The sequence below is a fragment of the Anser cygnoides genome, chromosome 13 (assembly GCF_040182565.1).
Source record: "Anser cygnoides isolate HZ-2024a breed goose chromosome 13, Taihu_goose_T2T_genome, whole genome shotgun sequence".
Classification (NCBI taxonomy): domain Eukaryota; kingdom Metazoa; phylum Chordata; class Aves; order Anseriformes; family Anatidae; genus Anser; species Anser cygnoides.
This window is the reverse complement of record NC_089885.1, coordinates 21,335,001-21,355,316: the sequence shown is the minus strand read 5'-3', so window position 1 is coordinate 21,355,316 and position 20,316 is coordinate 21,335,001. Positions and strand designations below refer to the sequence as shown.

Below are 20,316 nucleotides of genomic sequence, written 5' to 3'. Positions count from 1 at the left end.
CTTGTCCCTGCCCAGACACAAAGGCAAGAAGTGAGCCGCCAGATCCCCCGCACCCGCTTCCCCTTGTGCCTGGATGTGCTGCTCTCAGGGCCGCTCCGGGCAGCACTTGACCTGCTCCGGTCAGGAGCCCGAGGATGCGGGTACCGCGGGTGCTGCATCCCCGAGCTGGGCTGGGTGTGTGCTTTGTCCATCTGCGCTCCTGCCCTTCAGAAAATGTGAGGCAATCCCAGGGAGCTCAGCCCTTTCAGCTTGGTTTGCTGTTTTCAAGTTACTTGCTTTGCTGCTGCTTTTGTGTGTCCCCTGTAGCCGGGAAGCCTTTCTCTGAGGATGCCATCTTCCACTTGCAAAGAGAACTGCTGCTTCCTGGGCTGCTCCGGAGTCCGCAGCAGGATCTTGCAGTGACCTGAAAAAGCACGGCCAGGCACAGCTTTTCCTCTCCTTTTGGAGCAGCCCACGGCAGCCCCCAGCCTCAGCCCGGCAGCCTCGGTGCCCCTCGTGGCCAGGAGCGGCCCCGGGCGCTGCGGGCAGGTGGGCACGGGGACGGGGGGAGGAGGGTGCTGCCGGCCTGACAGAGAATCGAGAGAACACTCTCAAGGCTGGGCAGCCTAAAATTAGACCTGGCATCTGTGTTTTGGTTCGCAGGCAGGCTTAAAAGAAAATGACTCCTGGCTGCTTTTGTTGTCCGCCTGCTTGGGAGAGTGCCGCAGAGGCGAAGCAGGTAGCGTGCTTCGCTCGTGCCTGGTGGCACAGGAGCCTCGCTGCCCTACAGCGCTGCCGCTCAGCGTGCGCGCGTCGCAGCGGCCCTGTGGGGTGGCTTCACCTCCCGCTCAGCCTGGTGTCGCTTGGAGCAGCTCCCATGGGATCCGTGGGTTTCTCCTGGGGCAGCGTTGCAGAGCCGCTGCCCTTTTCATTTTCCAAGGAATGCCTTCAGCCCCCGGACGCAGCGGGTCCAGCTTTCTGTGGCTCACATCACTAACGGAAACGTGCTGGCGTCTCATCGAGGCTTCCCGGGTCCTGCCGGTGCTGGCGCAGCCGGCCGGTGAGCGAGCAGTTGGGGTGAGCTTGAGCTCTGTGCACGTTCAGCCCCCGGGCTCGACCCCTCTGAGGTGTGAAATCCTCGCAGGGAGCCCGCCGGTGCTTGCAGCTGTGCGCTGCAGACAGGCACGGCCCGTCGGGCAGCCCGGAGCACAGGCAAGGCCACGGAGCACAAAGATGTGGCTAGAAGTGAGCCACTGGCTGCAGGCTGCTGAGGGATCTGCCTCTACGTAGCTGTGCTGGCGGCTGAGATCAGGGCTGAGAGTGCCAAGAAGACCATAGACATGTGGAACCTTCGTTATAATTTGCATGTTTACTCTCTGAGATGACTCAGAGCATGGTCTGCTTTGAGGACATGGGGAGATCGTATTGTTGCATAAGTTGTGAAGTCTTCTCTAGAAAACAAGTGCCTTGCCAGTAGAGTGAAAGAGAAATTCTGCAGATACAGTTCATACCGCATTCCAGACAAAATAAGCTAAACCCTTTCTATGCCCCTGCAGCTGTATCTGTGCAAAGGTTTGGTCTTGGCATAAACATGCCTAAAAATAAGACGATTGTGCCAGTGAGCTGCACCACGGCTGATGTTCCCACCGTAGAGCAGGCGGCTGCAGGCAGGGCAGCCCCCTCCTGCGTGTGGCTGCCGGCAGCGGGGCGAGTGCCACCCCCAGGGACCCCCGTGGGGCTCCCGCTGCCCGCATCTCACCTCCTCGAGGGGCGACGCTGCGGGGCCAGGGCCAGGCAGTGCCCTGAGCTGGGTTGTGCTGTTTCTTCTCCCCCTTCTGTACCCAGGGCTGGTGTGCTTTCCCGGGGCAGGAGGAGGGTGCTGTCACCTCAGGGAGCACGGGTGCGAGCGGCAGCCCTCGGGGGGGCAGTCATGCTGCCCTGCTGCTTCGCTGCCCGTGCTAGCAGGTCCTGCTCGCCTGGTGTGCCTGCCGGGTCAGCTGCCTCGGCTTTAAATGCTATTTGTGATCTGTTTTTTCCATGCTGGTTTCCTCCATCATCTGCCATCTGCCCATTTTCAACTCATGCTTCACCCAATAGAGAAACAAAAATGCAGAATTTGTGGCACTGGTTTCCTTAGCAATAATTTCACTGCCGAATGAAGTGGGGAAAATACTGTGTGTTTTCAATACCCAAGCCTGGAAGTGAATCCTGACATCCCTCAGCAGCCAGGCTCGGAGCCTTCCTGCGGTGGGAGTTGTACTTGTTGTCCGAGGTCTGAACTCGCTGTAGAGGGCTCGGTTCTGCAGCCCCTGCATGCATGGAACCGTTCTGCAGGGTGATAACCAGGGAGTGGGATTATCGATACAAATTTCCACCAATTCCCACAGGAGGAGCGGCAGATACCGTCTCCACCTGCAGAGCTGATAGAACGGTTTATCTTCCTTAAACTGCAGGGTAAGAGGAATGCTGTTAAGCCCATGCTGCACGTGGGGCAAGGTGTGGAGCCTTATTCCTACTTTCTCATTACAAAAGAATGTGGAAGGAAACCTATGTTTACTAGAATCTATTCAACTCACAGAAGGTCAATAAAATATAATGGTAGGTGGTGCACTGCTGTTGCTGAAGTCTCGGACGAGGCCAGATTCCCAGGAGAAGTCAGCATCAGGTGTTCATTGCGTTGCTAAACCAGCTCCTGACAGTAGTCGAGTGGTCACAGAAAATCCAATTTATTCAGCCAAGTCAGTTCAAAGGCTGGTCATTCAAAGCTGAGACCTACTCGGAGTTGAAAAAGACGGAAAACCCGGGAGGCTTTCTTCCAACCTGTGTAAAGAATGAAGCATGAAACAGTGCTATGTTTTGGCTATTAAATCTTGGAGAACCTTAGAAAAAGACGAGTCAGTGCAGTTCACAGTTTACAAATAAGTCTTACTTGGCTTCAGCAGTCAGTTAATTTGAAATACAGTGTGTTCTGACAAAATTAGTTCTGACTTACTGGAGGAACAATTTAAAATCTTCACATTTCTTTTAATTTTATAGACACATTTGAATGCAACTTGACACATATCACAATTAAAACATTTATCCAGCTTTAATAAATAAGAAATGTGCCATACACCATTTTCCAAGTTACAGAATGGGAAATCAAAAGTCGTGTCATTACTTCAAATTATATATACATATTTGCTAAACAGGAGGTGGATCTTTTTAACGAAAACAGCTGCCACATCCTCTGTGGAGACATCAGTACGGCTCTGTTTAAAGAGAACACATTCAACGCATTGCAAAATGAAAATATGAACGTAGGGAACATTGCTGAATGCATTCCTAGGGAAAATCATTCCAAAAAATTAAAATCAGGTATTTAAGTAGAGGGCTCCTTGTTGCATTTGAAGTTCTGTATAGCCCTGATTTAAGCCAGTCCACCTCGGTTTTCTTTCCACGGTACCTTACTGGCTTTTCCCGTTGGCCCGAGGCCTTGGCAGGAGCACGGAGCGAGCCCTGCTCCCGTACCTGCCCTCCTCCAGAGCGCAGACACGCTCCCACGACCCCACCGCCCACGTAAGCCCGGGGGGGGCTCTCTTGGACCGTGCTTGGTGGTTTGGCGGCCACCTCTCGGGCACTGGGCGGCCTGGGCTGTGCCGTGCGTGGGCTGGATGCGGCCGTGGGCACGCTGCGCTCCCCTGGGTGCAGCCAGGAGGCGAGGGGAGAGCTCCCGCCCTGCCCGGGGGGGCTCAGGCTGCCGCTGACGTGCTTCTGTCTAAAGCCAGCCTGGGCGGCGGGGCCCACAGTGCTCCTGCACTGCAGGGAGAGGTGTCAGCAGGCTGGAGGGGGCACTCTCCTTGCCCGAGCACAAAGGTGAGCAGGGTGTCTGACTGCGGCACTCACAGCGGTCTTCCAGCCTTGCCAGCGCCGCTGAGTGTCGTATCATGTCTCTGTCAAGCAGGTGTTGTTTTCAGTTTGAGACATGATAGGCCTTTGTGGGTTGGCCGTGGGATTTGTGGAGATACCTTGGGGACCAAGTGGCCGGTTCACGTCAGGCAGCCTCGCTGCACCCAGGACGCCAACTGCGTCTGCTCGCGCTCCCTTGCCGGCTGGCCTCTTCGCCGGCCTGGAGGCCCTGCCAGGCCCGCCCGGTGCTGACACCTCGAGCTGGGTGCTCGGCAGGCTGCTGCGAGCTCCTCTCCAGAGCAGCTCATGCTGCGGGAACTCATCCGGGAGATATTTTTGGTGCGGCAGCAAGGCTTGTGCTCAGTTACAGCAAAGAGGGGAGATCCTTGCCGGTCACAGCACAGCGGGGTTCTGCTGGGCAGGACACCGCAGGGAAAGCAGAAGTGCACAGAAGTGTGAGCGGCCGGGGCTTGGCGCTTCTTGCCCTGCGGCTGGCAAATGTGCACGCCTCGTGCTGCCGCCTGCCCTCCTCCTGCTCAGCGGCCGGGGCGGGTGCGCTCCTTGGCTCTGCTGGGGCTGGGGGTGCTCTGCCAAACACATCCCTTCTGCTGCGGGGAGCAGCGCGCTGCTGGCCCCTCTGCCACCGCGCACAGCGTCACCAAAACACGCAGCGTGCTTCTCGCTGCGCATTGCGTGTGCGCAGCTCACCCCCAGGAGGTGTGTGCCCCCCCTCCCATTTTTCCTGCACTTGTATTAATCTGTGAGATTAATACATTAATTCTGCCAAGGAATGCACGTCACCTGCTGCTGTGTTTGATAAGTTCACTGAACCTCGGTGTTGAAGAGGGAAGGCTTAATGTCCTCCTAGAAAAGCTGAGTGTTAGTCCGTGGTACTACGAGCCCACAGTGCCTTGCCAAGCAAAATAACAGTCAGGATGCTTCCTAGGGGATTTTCAAGCCGGTACTCCCTGTGGCAAGAGGGCAGTGTCTCTCTGAGGATGAAACGTATGGATCGGTACTATCTCGTTATTTGTGATTTTCTGTATTGCTGCATTTTCTTTTTGTTGGCAGAGGAGATGGATTTGATAACTGAAGATTACGGTGTGGGTTCAACTAACTTAAAAATATTATGCAGGACAGACAGTTTCCTTGGGAAATAAGTAGGGCTCTGTGTGCACCAAAGAAACCAAGGTCTTGTCCTTGGAGATTCCAGGTGACTCTGCAGTCACCGGGATGATATGGTGTACGGCTCTGACGACCTCAGGGCTGCTAGTCAGGGCTGAAGCATGCTCGCACTGCTCCTTTTTCACTTTTTGTCCCGTTCGTGTTAGTAGTCGGGTGAGTTCTCATCTTTAACTTTGCAATAGGTTTATGCCTGTCTGTTTTAGTAGATCCCTCCTCTGCCTGGTGAAATCAAGTGTTTCATCTTCTCCTTCTATGAGCTGATTTATTTAACTTGCTCCCTGAGCTCACTGGATAGAGATGGGGCTATGAAGCAGAAGTGTTGCTCTCAGTGCTATGCCCAAGACGCAGATGTCTGCCACCCGTGCGATATGAAAGCTGCAGAGGGGTTTTGCCCAGGCTTTGTAGTTCAGGTAGAGGGTACCTGCCTCTTTTCACCTTTTTAATGTCATTTTCCATTTTCTGCTTCTTTCTGAGGGATGCCCAAAAGGTGAGAGCCAGTGGTTGTAGCTAAGGTCAGGAGCTTCCCCAGTCGTCTGGGTTATAGAGTGAACCCCGTCCGTATCCATCAGTAGGTGTGGGATAGTTCAGCTGGTCTAGGTGGCTTTTTGGTGTGCCAATGCAAAGGCAGTCCCACACAGCAAATGGCAGGTGTTTTCTGTGCAAATGAAAACACAATGAAAAAGAGCCGTGGGCTTGCCTGGGCCTTATTCCAGTAGGGGTAGGGTTTCAGAGGCGGATAGGACCCAATGTGTGAACAATAAACAGTCCAAATCAGTAAATAAGGCATGTGAAGTTAAAAAAATAATAGTGGTTTAGGAGATTTGTGAATGGATTTGTGCAGCTGGCCTCTTTAAAGTTATTTTTCTCAGCAGAGCCGGGAGGCAGCCTCGACCAAGCTACCTGTGTACTGCCATCTCCGCCAGCCCCACGCGGTGCTGCGAGGAGCGATTGCTTGCAGGACCTTCTCTTGGAGGTGTGCTGGTTCTGCCTGCCCTCTCACTGCCAGGGGTGTTTGGAAAACCCATTGTCATCTGCTAATGCTTATTTAAATCAAAATGAAGATCAAGTTCCCATATGTGTTTACCCGGACGTGTCCTGTTGTTCATGCTGTGCACAATGCTCTGCTGTCTCAGAGATGCTATCTTGCCTCTCCGCCTCCAGTAGTTATACATGAAAACAAGGCACGGTCAGTTTAGAAACATATTCAAGGCTATTTAGAAAGAGGGAAATAAATTCAGTGTACAAGGCTGCATGTTTTTAGATTAAACGGCTCACAGCATTTTAAAAGTGGGATGCTTTCTAGGCAGACCTTGTTATCAGAATCAGCACAGCTTGGTGGCGATGCATTAAAGATTCAGTGCAGCTCTGGCTGGAGCCAGCAGCAGTGAGAGGGGAATGTGCAAAATGACGTAAGGCTCATGCCTGAAATGTACGATTGTGCTCTTAGCTAAACGCTGTTCTTGCACACAGATGTGATTCATAGATCTTTGTCCAGGCATGAGCTGCCTAACTCCATTGACAGGAAGCCAGTTATTTTAAATATTTTGTTTGAAAATATCATGTACGGAAGATGCCATTTTAAAAGCAGCATTTACTACTGATAACATCACCATATGTCTGTCAGACATGACATTAGTTGAAATGGCTGGGAAAAATTCTGAGTCATACAAGTCTGTGTGCAAATGCACCTTCAGTTCACAGCTTGGTGTCCTCATGAGCATTTTTGCCAGACTGATTTTTAGGTACAGCACTGTAAAGGTGCAGAGCCACCAGCTGCTCTCCCCAGAGGGCAAGGTGCATGGCCTGAAGAGCGTTCTGCTTGAGGGATTCGCTGCAGAAGGATGGTCGTGGTGCTTGGCTGGGGTGCACGGCAGCAGCTGGGACTGGGCAGGCCAGACCTGTTTAGGGGTTTTCCACTGGCCACCCCAGCTGGGTCCCAGTGCTTGCAAATCCAGCACCTCATGCTTTAGTAGACTTATTTCTGCACAGTGCAGTTAAATCCCGGAACAAGTCCCAAGCCTACTGTTGCAAACAGTTAAAACTGTGCTGTTCAAGGAACGAGCTGATGCAATGATGAGATTTTGCCAACCGTCAAAGCACAGCCGTGTGAAAAACAATGCTGTAACTCATCATTTCAGTCTGGTGGGTAGTTCAGCTGCAACTGTGAGAGCAATTTTAGCATGGGAAATTTAGTCAAATGTAAGAGTGAAGTGGGTGGAAATTGTGTTTATTCAGTTATGTCAGACTGAAGGAAAACGGAGTATAACCAATATGCATGGTGTTACATTAGCATGGTGAATTACTTAACTAATTAATCTTTTCAGAGCAGGTAGGAATAGACTGCAGAAGCCATGCCAATAAAGGAGCAATCATACTTCTTCTGGGCTGTCCCAAGAGTCTGAAGCTCTGGGCACTGGGAGGAAAGGGCAGCTCTCCCTCGGTTCCTGCTGGGTTGAACGTGCCTTGTATGGCTGAGATGGAGACTTTTTTGGGGAGTTATGAGAAGTGGTTGACTTCTGTCTTATCCACAACTGCCCTTGGTTTCCTGGGTGTGTTGTGAAATTGAGGCTGTTAGGTGAAATTAACTATTGACAAGCAAATGCTTGCTTTGCAGAGTTATAATTGCTATTCTACAGAAATATTTGCATGTGGCTTGAGCTCAACAGACCCTGTTCATTTCCTTAAAGAACCCTCCTGAAATGACAGTAAAATTCTCCCTGTAACAGTAAGAGAGATAGCGAGGTTGTTTTGATTCTCCTCTGAAAAATGCTGGGTTCCTTTGTGAGCAGCTCTGACCTTGGCCTTCAAGTGGTGAACGGGGCTGGAATCTCAGCCCGACGTCACTGCTGCAAGTTGTGTCTGCGTGCGTGCTGCTATCTCCCTTCTTTGGGTTTCTGAGGCAGCGTGACACTTGCCATATATCGTGCAAACTACATTTCTGTGTTTTGGAGCCCTCCACCACGCTCTCAGTACTTACTTTCATCAGACCTCAGTATTTCTGTCGCTCTGTGGGGTGGGTGAACTCCAGCAGGTGCTGGCAGGAAGCGCTCCGAGGTTCACCCGGTGAGCGCCCTGCCTCGCAGCTCTTCCTCTGCCTTGCTCCGAGCTGCAGGCTCTGCTGGCAGCTCAGCACCCTGCGCGAGGCAAGGTGCAGGGACTCTGCCCATAAATCCTCCGCTGCGGCCATCGTGCTGGCTCAGAACGGTGTCACTACGGACGTATTTTGAGAACTCCCTTAAAAGGTCTCTTGGAAACTGATTGGAAAATAGATCGTTAAAGGTGCCGTTGTCACGGCTCCGGCTCTCTTACCCACCTTTTATCTTACATTTTTCTTACTATTTTCTCTCTAAAGATGGAAAAGAAAAGGCAAATTGGCATCTTTTTAAAACCCAGAACATTCCCAGGCAAATCCTTTCAAGCTGGCGGGCAGTGACCGCTCACCACACAGGCGCAGGAGCGTGTTAGAGGTTGCGTTGCTCCTGCAGGCTCCAGGCTCGCAGTTCAGCTCTGTTGTCTTCTCCAAAGAGCAGCTGTTGCAACATCAATCTTCAGACATGATGGGCACTGGAGGCTAGATGCTTCTCTGGTGTAAATCCCCTTAAGGCAGCAGCGTTATGCTGGGGATGAGCTTGTCTCACAGCCAGGATTAACCTTTAATGTATGCCAGTCCCTTCTAATTTCCATCTCTAAGAGGGCAAGTAAGAATGTGACTGGCCGAGCACTTCAGGACACAAGTGCTTGCACAGAAAGCTGAGCGCCTGTTGGACGCTCTGCTCAACGGCTTTCGTGGGTAGGTGGACGTGTATAGATGCAGTAGATACATGCGTGCATGAAGGTGTATCGGTACTTGCACAACTTTTAGCAGGGAGAACTAGCTATTTAAAAATGTGTTGTGTCAGTCCCATGGTACTCAAGCCTTAATTGCTAACCTACTTTGCAGCTTGAAATAATTAAGCCTCAAAAATACTCCAAGGTCTTTTTAGGTTCCTCCTTCTTTCATCACAACAGCTGCTCCTGTGAGAGTCCCTTTTGCTTATTTCCCATCTGAAGCACACAGTACAAATAACAGAGAAGGCCTTATGGAAAACAGATCATTAAATGAGATTAAAACTGCTGGAACCTAAAAAGATGTGGGATGAGTAGGACGTTCTTAGCAAAGCTTTCGTTTCATCCTGTTGGTTATTTCTTAGTAGCGTTTGCGGTAGCACCTAAAACTGCACACCAAGGCTCTGTTGGGTAGGATCCCTGCGTAGCTGCGGGGCGGAACGAAGCGGGTTTGGGGACCTTGCCATGCACAGGGCGGTGGGATCGTGCTGGGAGGGCAGGCAGACAGACAAGACAGGAGATGGTTGTTGCATCGGGACTTGCCTAAACCATGGCTGGTATGTTGTAGCCAACTGTATGTAGAGGGGAGGAGGCCTGATGGCGGCCTGCAGCTCCCTCCCGAGGGGAGCGGAGGGGCAGGCGCTGAGCTCTGCTCTCTGGGGACAGCGACAGCACCCGAGGGAACGGCATGGAGCTGGGACAGGGGAGGGTCCGGCTGGGTGTTAGGGAAAGGTTCTGCACCCAGAGGTGGTCGGGCACTGGGACAGGCTCCCCAGGGCAGTGGGCACGGCACCGAGCTGCCGGAGTTCCAGGAGCATTTGGACAACGCTCTCAGACACAGGGTCTAGTTTTGGGGTGGTGCTGTGTGGAGCCAGGAGTTGGACTCGATGGGGCTTGTAGGTCCCTTCCAGCTTGGGATATTCTGTGATCCTGTGATTCTGTGATTCTGTGATCTCCTCTATTTAATCAGTAATTCAAGAAAAGCCTTGGAAATTGAGATTGTCAGGGAAGGATAGTTTAGTAGCATCTACAGATGAGTCACCGATTCTGATTGTTGCTGCTAAAAAGATGAAAAATCACTCAAAATGTTTCTTGCCTTAAGAACAGAGGATAAAATTGCTGTTCAGTTATTAACCTACAATCTAGGTAGGATCTGCATAGCTCTCATATGAGGAATATAAGATAGCAGCATTTTTGAAGGACACAAATGACAACAAGATCAGAGGACAGAGAAGAGCTTTGGTTTTGATCTCACCAAGTAATTGTACCATTTCATACTTTACTTTTTAGATGAGGGGTTTGTTAAAGACAGACATACTTCAACAAACATGGCCCTTATGTATGTGAAAGGCAAACCGCACTGGTACTACACTAATAGAGCTAGGTTTTTGCTTGAAATTAAAGATCCCAATTATTTGTTTGTGTAATAATAGCACCAGTCCCTTGAGATCTGTCTGCATTCTCAAGTATTTTTCAGCTTGTGGTATAATTTAAACCAATCAAAATCTTCACCTGCTCCTGAGGACATGCTTTTTTTCTCATTTGCAGCCTCTCTCTCCTCAGTCTCATTTGTGTCTCTTTGGAGGCTGAACAAAAGAGAATGGATATTCTGAACCAGTGAAGCTGCTCTTATTGCCAGGATTAAAATATCTAAACAAAAGATTATAACCAGGCAGCTGCTCTTAGCGAGTGTGTCGTTGTCCCTGTCACAGTTCTCCTCAAGGGTTATTGATCCTTCAGCTCTACCGCTCCAAGTAGCTTCACTAACGCGTCTGGGACTGCTGCGTGTGAGCGCAGGTTGCAAAATCTCCCCGTGTTTGGGAACACCGTGACCTGTGAGGCTGGCCCAGGGGAAGGTGTGCAACGGCTTTGCCTCCCGGTGCCTGCCTCGGAGGCAAGGTGAGCAGCGGGTAGTAGTGCAGCCAACTGCGAATGACTGAGGAGATGCAAATTCAAGTGGAAAAACTGGTGATTAGGGCAGACAAATAACACGGACCTTTCTTTTGTCTGGCCAGCCGCTTTTTCTGTATGTCGGATGTCCCCTGGCCTGAGTCACATACAGAAAGGGAGAGCTGCCTGCAGAGCTCGGGGACGGGGGGCTGCCGGCCGGGACAGCATTCCCCTGCCCCGGGATCTCTGCTGGTGCTGAGCCCCTCGTTCCAAGAGTTGCAAGAATTTTCAGAAGATTCATGATACGAGTTCAGGCTGACATCTCTCAGAGGCCTGTCTTCTCTTTCACTGGATTTTGGTTTCATCTGTTGTTCGTTCATCCGAATGGGACATTTCCGAGTATAAAGGTCTTTCACAAGAAGTCCCGGCACTGTCACATCCACTCTTAATACAGTTTCTGGGATCTTGTCTTGCAGGCATTCAAACTACACCAGAAACCAAAAGCAGAGATATTTTTGACTGGAAAATTGCCGTGACCTACTGATGATTAGAAGTTAATTGCCTAGCCCGGTGTTTTTACACAAAGTCAGTTTTAGTAAATAACTTAAAACATTATTGCTTCCAACACTGCCTAGACGCGCCGTGACTTGTAATTCCTATAAGCACCTCTCCTGTCACCGTGCCTTTCGAAAAGCAGCTCCCCGTTATATCTGATGGAGCAGCTGTGTGGCAATGCACCCCGAGTGCCAGAAGGGAGGTGGCAGGCTCGGGACCAGCTGTCTGCAAGAGGCTTTGGGCGTGCAGGTGCATAAGGGAGACGTGACGGCTAGGTGGCCAGGTAGGAAGGGGTCACTCGGGGTGTCCCCGAGTTGCTGTGAGCGCAGCCGGTTGTCCCCTTTCTCAGGCCTCTCAGTCCTGGCCTTCTGTTGGGATCTGCTTGGGAAGGACAAGGGCTGCAGGAGGCTCTGTGGGCTTCCCCCGCAGAACCTGGAAGAGCTTATGTCAAACCTGGGGGTAAGGGAAAGCAGCAACAGGCAAAGAGGACCCCAGGCCTCTCTGTGCACTGCGAAAAGCTGGTTTCCATCCCCATCCTTGTTTCCCACAATGCAGAATTACAACCCCAAATGGATCTTTCAGACTACGGAGCTGGTCAGTGGAAAATGTGACGCTAAATAATCCACACTGACCCACTTCCAGCATGTAATCATAATGATTACATGTCAAACCCTGTACATTTTATTTTTTTGGATCTGAGTGTATTTTTTTTTTTTTGGCATCTATTGGCCAGCTGGGCAGTGCTGTGCTCTGGCCACAGGGCCATTGCAGGGCCAGGACCCCAGTGACGATATTCCCAATGCGCTGCATGTAACTGGGGGAAGCAGAGGCACAGTACCTTTAGTCATGGCATGGGTATAAAGAGGAGTTTGCTGGGACACTTTCAGAGCAAATGCCTAATGTTTTCACCAGAGGCTTCTGACTGTGTTTAGTAGCCACAAGGATGAGGAAGGCATCCTGGAAAAAAAGTTCAGTCCAGCCATTGCTGGGGATTCAAAGAGGGAATGGGTAGGAATTTTGCAAGAAGAGAAGAGTAGCATTTAAGTCTGATAGGTCTGTAAAAAATAATTTGTTTAAACTAAAAATCAAAAGGATAAATTCATCTGTGGTGATGTGACAACAATGACCCTAATGGTGTTGGATCAAGTAGCCTAATGAACGTGCAAAGCCCTTCTTTGATGTATAAGCCTTATTATAGAAGTCAAACTTACATGAACACTGCAACAGCCACTTCTAGTCATCTTCCCTTTCTGGGCTGTGCTGTCACCGTGCCTGTACTTTGCCACGTGTTGTCACATGTGGTACTTGGGGATGATGGCAGGAGAGGCACTCCCGAGTGGTCTTCCTGTGTGTTCAGAGGTAGACCCGCCTTAGCACTTTTCTGCCTTCTTTCTGATCAGTCCTTGCTTGTCATGGCATGGAAATTTGGGGGTTTGCCATCAACATTCTGCAAAGTGTCATCCACTGTGCTCACCAATAGCTTGTCCTGACTTCATTTGCTGACCCCTTCCCTTGTCCTGTTTCTCTTTACTCTGCAGGTTGGAGACTGGCCGCGAACATGTCTTGCCCATTGACTATTACTTTCCACCTCAGAAGACTTGCCTGATCTGCGGCGATGAAGCGTCGGGGTGCCACTATGGAGCCCTCACGTGTGGGAGCTGCAAGGTGTTCTTCAAACGGGCGGCTGAAGGTAACGCACAGAGAGAGGAGGGACAGTCACTCCCACCTCCAGGTTCTGGGTTTCTCCACCAAAGTGGCTGAAGAGCCAAAGACTCCGGAGTTCTCTTATCAGCAGTGAAGTCATTAACACAGGGGTGCTGGAAGCATTTGCAGCAGCCTTGCTTGATTTGGGGAATCTGCTAAGCAAAGGGGACAGAGAGAAGAGCACTGGTGACAAAGTGTGGTGGATTTCTAAGATCTCTTAAATTTAGGAGGAACTTAAACAGAAGGGAGAACGTTCAAAGATAAATTGATTTCTTTGTAAATCCACTTTACATTTTGCCAAAACACAATCCTTTTCAATTCTTGGTTATCACAGTGACCTGGTTAGACCTCGGAGAAGTCAGTTCCTGCTTCTCTTTTCTTCTTGACCCTCAGGGTTGCTGTAAGGTCCCATCAGCCCTCCTGCAGTCTCAGCCCCACAGGTCCATGTTTAGGGGATGCTTTTCCTCTCTCGCATCCCTTTCAGAGGGTCACTTACCTCAGTACCTGCAGAACAGCAGTACTTCTTGTACAGCAGAGCCGTCTGTCCATCAAGACCCGTGCTCTGACCTTGGTGTCTGTGATCCTTCTCCCCAGGGCTTGTAGAAGGAACTTTTCCTTCATGGCCAGCTCTGTAGGGCCAGGTTCTTCAGAGATAAGTGTGAACCCAGATGTCCGCTCTCAACATCAGGGTCTTTGCACTCTTTCCTTGGTAATTAGCACATAGAAGGACCTCATCCATCTGCTTCCCGGGGCAGGTGAGTCTGCAATGTCTGGTTTCTAACTGCAGTTAAGAGTCACGATTCCTCGGCAGCACAGTGAGGCTGTTCATTGTGGAACTGTCCGGCTCAGAATGCCCCTGACTTGTTTTCTGGAGCGATGAGCCCAAGTCACAATTCCCCCTCACATTAACGTCTGTCACCCAGTGGCCACACACGGCCGGGCTCTGCCTTGCAGGCTGCGGTCTCCGTGGCAGAGGGCAGCAGCGTGGCTCCAGCTCCTGGCCAGCGCTGTGCATCGGTGCTTGGCTTGGCCTTGTCCTGGCGTGAGCCTTCCCTCCTGCATCCTGTGTCACGGTCTGAGGAGAGGAGGGCCCAAACTGGTGGATGCTCACTGGTCTATCTGAGCTTCTAAATTAACTCCAGCATTATCCTGTATGTTTTTGGAGTCTCATTTTCCTTCTTCCGTCACTCATGCCAGGAGTGACTCCTTTCAACTTGCCAGCACTAGTTCAGAGAAGAATCAGGGCTGTGCTACAGAGGACAACAACATCCTGTTGCTGTAATAGGACACTCAAATAATATTAATAAATAATGTTTGGCATGTTTTCCCAAGTAAATCATTTATAAGCCTGCTTCTGCTATACACCGATTCTGTGTAAGGCCAAATGAATTGGCTGTGCAGCCAGAGTAAATAACAGATGCCTGTTTAAGTCAGCAAGTTATTGTTGATTTATAGTAAGTGGAGTCTTGGCTGTCTGACAGATAAATTGTTGGTGAAATAGTACATGTCATCTAACGAGTGCCAGAGCATTCCTCTTAACATCGGGGTGGACTCCATCGTGTGCAGTGGGAGTCCTGCAGATGAGGGATGTGAGTTGCCTGGTGTGGGGAGGAGGATGGAGAAAGAGGGAGAAAAAGAGGTAGCAGCCTGCGCTATTCGCACTGTTCTTAAGGCATACGTTGTGTTGTCATTCCCTCTCTTGGTTGTGTCGCATTATGAATTTTAACAGTATTTACACCTCTTCTTACTTTCTAAGCTTCGAGGTGTTGCAGAGGGTTAGAAGTGTTTGGTTGCCTGGGGTCTGGTAGCAGTTCTGCCGAGGCGTGATCCTGCCCACAGCAGCCCTTCGCCTGTCCCTGGATGAGACCGTGCGGCAAATGTGCCCGCAGTGAGGAGTGGGGAGGGAGCTGCCTCCTGCTGGAAATGCTCTCGGCAGCTCTGTCTGGTTTTCCTTTGAGCAGATAAAAATGTAAATTAAATCCTTTTGCAGTTCCAAATACGACTTTGTTGTATTTCGTGGGGCAGGCTTTGTTTGACAGACTGATAGCGCGTGCATAGTTGGGAGCTGTTTGCTGGCTTTCCGTCAGAAAGCTTCCTGCGCTGAGCGTCCAGGTGCTGAAACACATTTCCTCCCGGTCCAGTGCTGCGTCAGGCAGCGGTGCCTCTGCATGTCCGTGAGCAGAGGTTTGCTGGTTTCAAAGAGACTTCCTTCCGTTCCTTCTGAAAGGATTTTTGTTTGTTCGTTTTTCTTTTGCATGCCTGGGAGGTATTTCTGCATGGAATAAAATCCCTGTTATGGGCTTTTTTTTTCTTTTGGTGATGGCAAGTAAGAGGTGCCCCCTTCGCAAACAGGAGGGCAGGCGGCTGGCACTGGTGGGACTTGGGCAGCGCGGGGGAAGCGAAGCTGCGGCCGCGGGTGCTGGCACCACGCCGCCAGGCTTGGTCTGCAGGCGGCGGAGGGAAGCGCGGCTGCAACCTCGGTAAATGGCAAGAGACAAATTAAAAAACCGGGTGGCTGGGAAAGAGGGAGGAGCTGGCGGCTTGAAAAGCCAGGAGGCTGTGGCTTCCAGCTCTTGTAGACAACAGGATTCAGTCCTGGGGGGCTGCAGCTTTCCACCAAATCTGCAGGTTTGCTTCTGTTTGCCTGTCTTCCCTGCTTCCTTCACTGTGTCCTTCATGAAATTTCCAAGTTCAGAAATGACTTAGGGGGGTGTTATGCAGAAATTAATGGGAGGCAGTTTCTCTGGATTTAACCTAGTGATGGGGTGGAAGCAGAAGCAGAACTTTTCACAGTTTTGTGCACAGCAGTCTTCAGCAAGAAAATGTAATGTAAATGCATGTCGTGTATTGAATAATTAGATCTAGTGGGTGTGGGATTTCATCTTATGTTACCCTGAGGTACATGGATAGCATCTTTATTTTGCGGAATAAACAATAAATCAGACTTGTTTATAAATATTGAATGTAGCTGGTGATTTTCCAGCGAGACATTTCCTTCTTAAAGTTGAGGAGTAATTTTGAAAGCTGATATTTCAGTATGTTCTTGTGTTTTAAAGTCCATAAAACATATCTTTGAAAACCTTAGGGCACTTTGGAGACATTTTGCAACAGCAGATTGCAAAGCTTACCCAGTGAGAAAAGACATCCTTCTTCTGCCTTTGTTTCCTCCCTGTTGCTGGTATCAGCGGCTTTGGAAAGGTCGGAGAAGCATGTACTGTGAGCTGAAGAGCAGCACAAACAGATCACCTCAAAGGGAATGGAGAATAACTAGACACGTAGTTTTTTGTTTTATCATATTCTTTGCTTGATACACTATTGTACTTATTTGGTAATAATTCTGGGATATTTAAAAAGGTTTTATAGACATACACTTACTTGAAAAGAATCAGAAAGTGATAAAAAATTAAAATGAAAAGTTTTAACATTGACTCCTCTTCCATTTTGAAACATACTGAGGGATTCATGTAGTCTTCAGTAGGGCAGATGACTCCTGCTTTGACAAAATGTTTGATAGATTTTTTAATTTTATTTTTATTTTTTCCTGCTCAAGCCTAACAAGTTCTTCCAGAATGATTCTGGAAGAGTTCATAGAAAAGACGTGAATATTTTCCTGATCTGCTAATGTCAGCTGTTTCATTGCCCAAGCTGTCCAGGTTAAGTATAGGCAAGCTCTAAAACCCATCGTGCAGATTCTCCAGCTCTGATGTGGACTTGTTCACTTGCAAGGCTGACAGCCTCATTTTTGTAATCAGAACTGGCATTTGCCTGTCCCTCCCTGTCACCCCACCTTAGTGTCCAGGTGCTGAGGAACCCACAAGGGCTGGACTCAGTGTGCCAGCAAGCTCTGCTGCACCTCTGCTGCTAGGGGCATTTACAGCCTACGAAAGAGGACTTCTCTTCTTTCCTCCTTCTCCTACAAAACAAAGATTTGGTGAACAAAAAGTACATCCACCCCTTATAGATGTTAATTTTCCCGACACAAGTATGAAGGACTGCAAGTTAAAGTGAGCTGCTTTCAAAGGCCATTACTATGTTTTAAAATTCTTTCTTCTCCTCCTCCTGGCTGATCTGACAGCATACAAAAGTCCTGGATCTGCAAAAGACTGCAGCACCATCATGTTCCTGCCTCGGTGCTTGGTTTCTCCCTACCCTTTGAGTATTCTTGGCCTCAAAAGTCAGTGGAAAGAGAAAAAGGTGGAATAAGCAGACCTTTGAAATCACAGGTGCTCCTGGCACAGCCTGCCTCCTGCTCTGCCTGCCAGGCGTATTGCTTTTCGCTCCCCTTGCCTTCCGCAGACAAGTTCCCTTTGGCCCCGTGCCGTGGTGCTTCTTTGGGTGCCCAGGGCCACCAGCACCAGCGCTGCTGTGTGTCACGGTTTGGTTTTGTTGCCAGAGAGTCAAACAATTAAACATCATTTAATCCAACAAGAATCCAACATTTCTTGCTGGACTTAAGCGTCTTTAAATATAACTTCTTAACCTTGCACAGTCCTACAGTTGTTTGATTTTAAAGATAGTCACTTAGCCTTGGCTGGCTCCAGCCTTCTTGCTAGATCGTCTCCTCAGCTGCTGCCTGCACATATTAGTTTGCCAACACCTGAAGCTTCCATGGTTGTCTCTGGCTGGCTAATGTTTTCACTTGCAGACCACTGTTTTTGGTTCCCTGGAGAGCCTCCCTCTTGCTCTTCCAGCAGCCAGCCTCCCACGCAGAGCCAGCATGCCTTTCTGGCTACCCCAGTCTGCTGGAACTGCTGCCCTGAGAGGCGAGCTGGAGAGTCCATGCTGAAGAATGCACTGTCACAATGGAGACAGACTGGTTTTGTTTTCCTCATTCTTTTGGTAAATATGGGTGATTATTAAGAACACTACTTTGCAAATATCTTTTATTAATAGTGACTTATTATTAGTTCCTGAGAACTTAACAGCTGTGCCGTGTTTGATTATTTTTAACGGGAGCATCAACTAGGAACTCCAGAGTGGTCCCAGTACCAAATCTGCCGGCTCAGCTTGTGCCGTGTTCCAGTTTGTGACAGCAGCTGGTAGCAGAGCTTTCACAGGAAAGCACCAGAAGCCCTGTAATTACACGAGCCCCTGCAGGATTTGTATTCTCAGAAAGCTTGGCCTTTTCCCCAACTATTAGAATTTGATTTATGCAGTGAAATATGAGGACCTCTCATCCAAAAGGTATTTAATGGATTGTCACATTCACAATTGTAAATCTTAGTCCATCTGTTTGTACAGATTACTTTGCTTTCTGGAAGAAAAAGCTACGCTAGGCACAACAATTTCTGTGGCAACAGGCTTTTAGCTAACTCTGGACTGAGCAACACATCTTTATCCATAAATCTTGATTTTTAGTTGAGACCGGAGAATTGCTGTCCTTGTACTTCCTCTGCTCCTGACTTAATTGCAGTCTTAAGGGATGAGCGCAGAAGAACTCGGTGATGGCAGGAGCATCTTTCTGCCTGGCATGAACTTGGAAAAGGAGTGAGCCAGATCCGTGAGGAAGGGTATTACCAGCAAGGGAGGCAGTGGTGCAGCAGTGCATCGTGGTGCAAGGCAGGGAACTACAGCGGTTGGAGAGGGCTGATCTCGTGGGACCAGCTGGCTGGTGGTCTCGTGGACCAGTGGTATCTGGGCTGATCTTCTGGGATTCTTGTGGCTGTTTGATGTAGCAGGAGAGTACTGAGCACCTTTATAACTAATTTCTCACCTACATGTATGCAAACATATCTGGATCATCAGGGAAGGGGAACACTCTTCTTTAGGCATACACCTGAGGTACCATCAGATCAGTAAGTATATCTGAGCCTGACAAGCTGCCAACATCCCCCTTTTACGGAAAATCTGCCTGATTTACTTTGCAAAGAACAGGGCTACTGGGTGTAATATGAGAGTATGGCTGAAGTTTAGAACTGTATATACAGGTTTGCAAGGTGAGAGAGCCTGTGCTTTGCAGTAATACAACGGAGTGTCTCTGTTGTTTGCTGGAAGGAGAAGGAGAAAAAAATCATTCCAGTGTTAAACTTGATAAAACAAAAAGATAGTGCATTTATCTTAAATAAAGAACAGTGGATTGCAAATATTTCAGCTTGTTCTTAAATGAAGAACGTAAAAGATCCTGAAATTAAAAAAAAAAAAAGTCTTTGTATATTCAAAGCTACTTAAGGTAGCTGAAATCAGTGTGTTCAAACCACGCTGTTGTTCATGGGGCTTTTATGGCACCTTCTCCTTCATACATCTGTGCTGTGCTCAGGTTATGCAGCGGCTCATATCCGTGTCAAATATTGCACAGTCTCAGCTGGAAGGGAAGGGAGAGCGAGGTGTACGCCGGTGCACACGGCAGAGGAGCCCTTGGTGTGGCCGTGTCTCAGTGCAGGCTGAGGGCCAGGAGCCTGCGCGCTGGGGCTGCGCTCCGGGGAGGGCAGGCAGAGCCCGCGCAGGGCTGGCTCAGGACACTTGGCTTCGCTGGGGGAGCGATACAGCGTGGAGTCTCCCGGGTCATGGATTCATTTCACAAACTGTATCCACACTTGGTGTAAAAGCTATCAGGCCTCCAGGATTTTGCAGTAATGTAAAGGAAATCTTTATGTCCGTAGGAATTTGGACAAGATGAGCAAGCAGCTTATTCTCATACTGAGTGGAAGCACATCCATGAATAGTCTTTGTATTGCCATGTGCTTCCCTTTTTGTTAATGACTAACATCTTAAAATAAACAGTGCCAGAGTATGTATGTACAATTAACAGAAAATTGGTCCCTGTCCCAAAGAGTTTATCTTGTGAACCAGGAAGTAAGCCCTCGCTATTTCAGCAAAATCGCTGTACCGTGACCATTGGGCAAGTTACTGACTGGAACTTAAAAGCTTGCATGCATCAGAGCCTGTCGGCAGGTAGTAAAACTGTAGTAGAGATTCTTTTAATGGGCGCGTTTTGGTGTCCTGTGATCTGGGAGCAGCGGCAGGCCCCAAGGACGACGGATCTGGCTGTGTGAGGAGCGGTGGCCGCTGCTGCGGGGCGCCTGGGAAGCAGCCACCCCATCTGGGAGGGCTGGAGCCCGCTCCCGGGTCCTGCTCCGGTGCCCGGGGCCGGCAGGCAGGGCCCTGGCCACGACGCCCTGGCCACGACGCCCTGCGGGTGGGTGCAGGAGGGCCGGGGCACGGCGGCTGCGATAGAGCAGTGCCTGACCCTGGGGCGTCCTTGTGGGGCACGGGCTGTTTCTGTGCTGCGCTTCCTCGCCTCAGCCCTTTGCAGGAGAGGCTTGACCTTTATAAAGATTTTGAGCTATTATC

At 49.8% G+C, this 20,316-nt stretch overlaps 1 protein-coding gene across 1 annotated transcript in view; it reads left to right on the top strand.

Annotated features, from left to right (window-relative positions):
- AR (androgen receptor) overlaps window positions 1-20,316 on the top strand; it is a 63,022-nt gene that overhangs the window by 16,279 nt on the left and 26,427 nt on the right. The window contains exon 2 of the mRNA XM_067004824.1: window positions 12,861-13,012. Coding sequence (XP_066860925.1) covers window positions 12,861-13,012 — 152 coding nt within the window. The remainder of the gene's footprint in view (window positions 1-12,860; window positions 13,013-20,316) is intronic.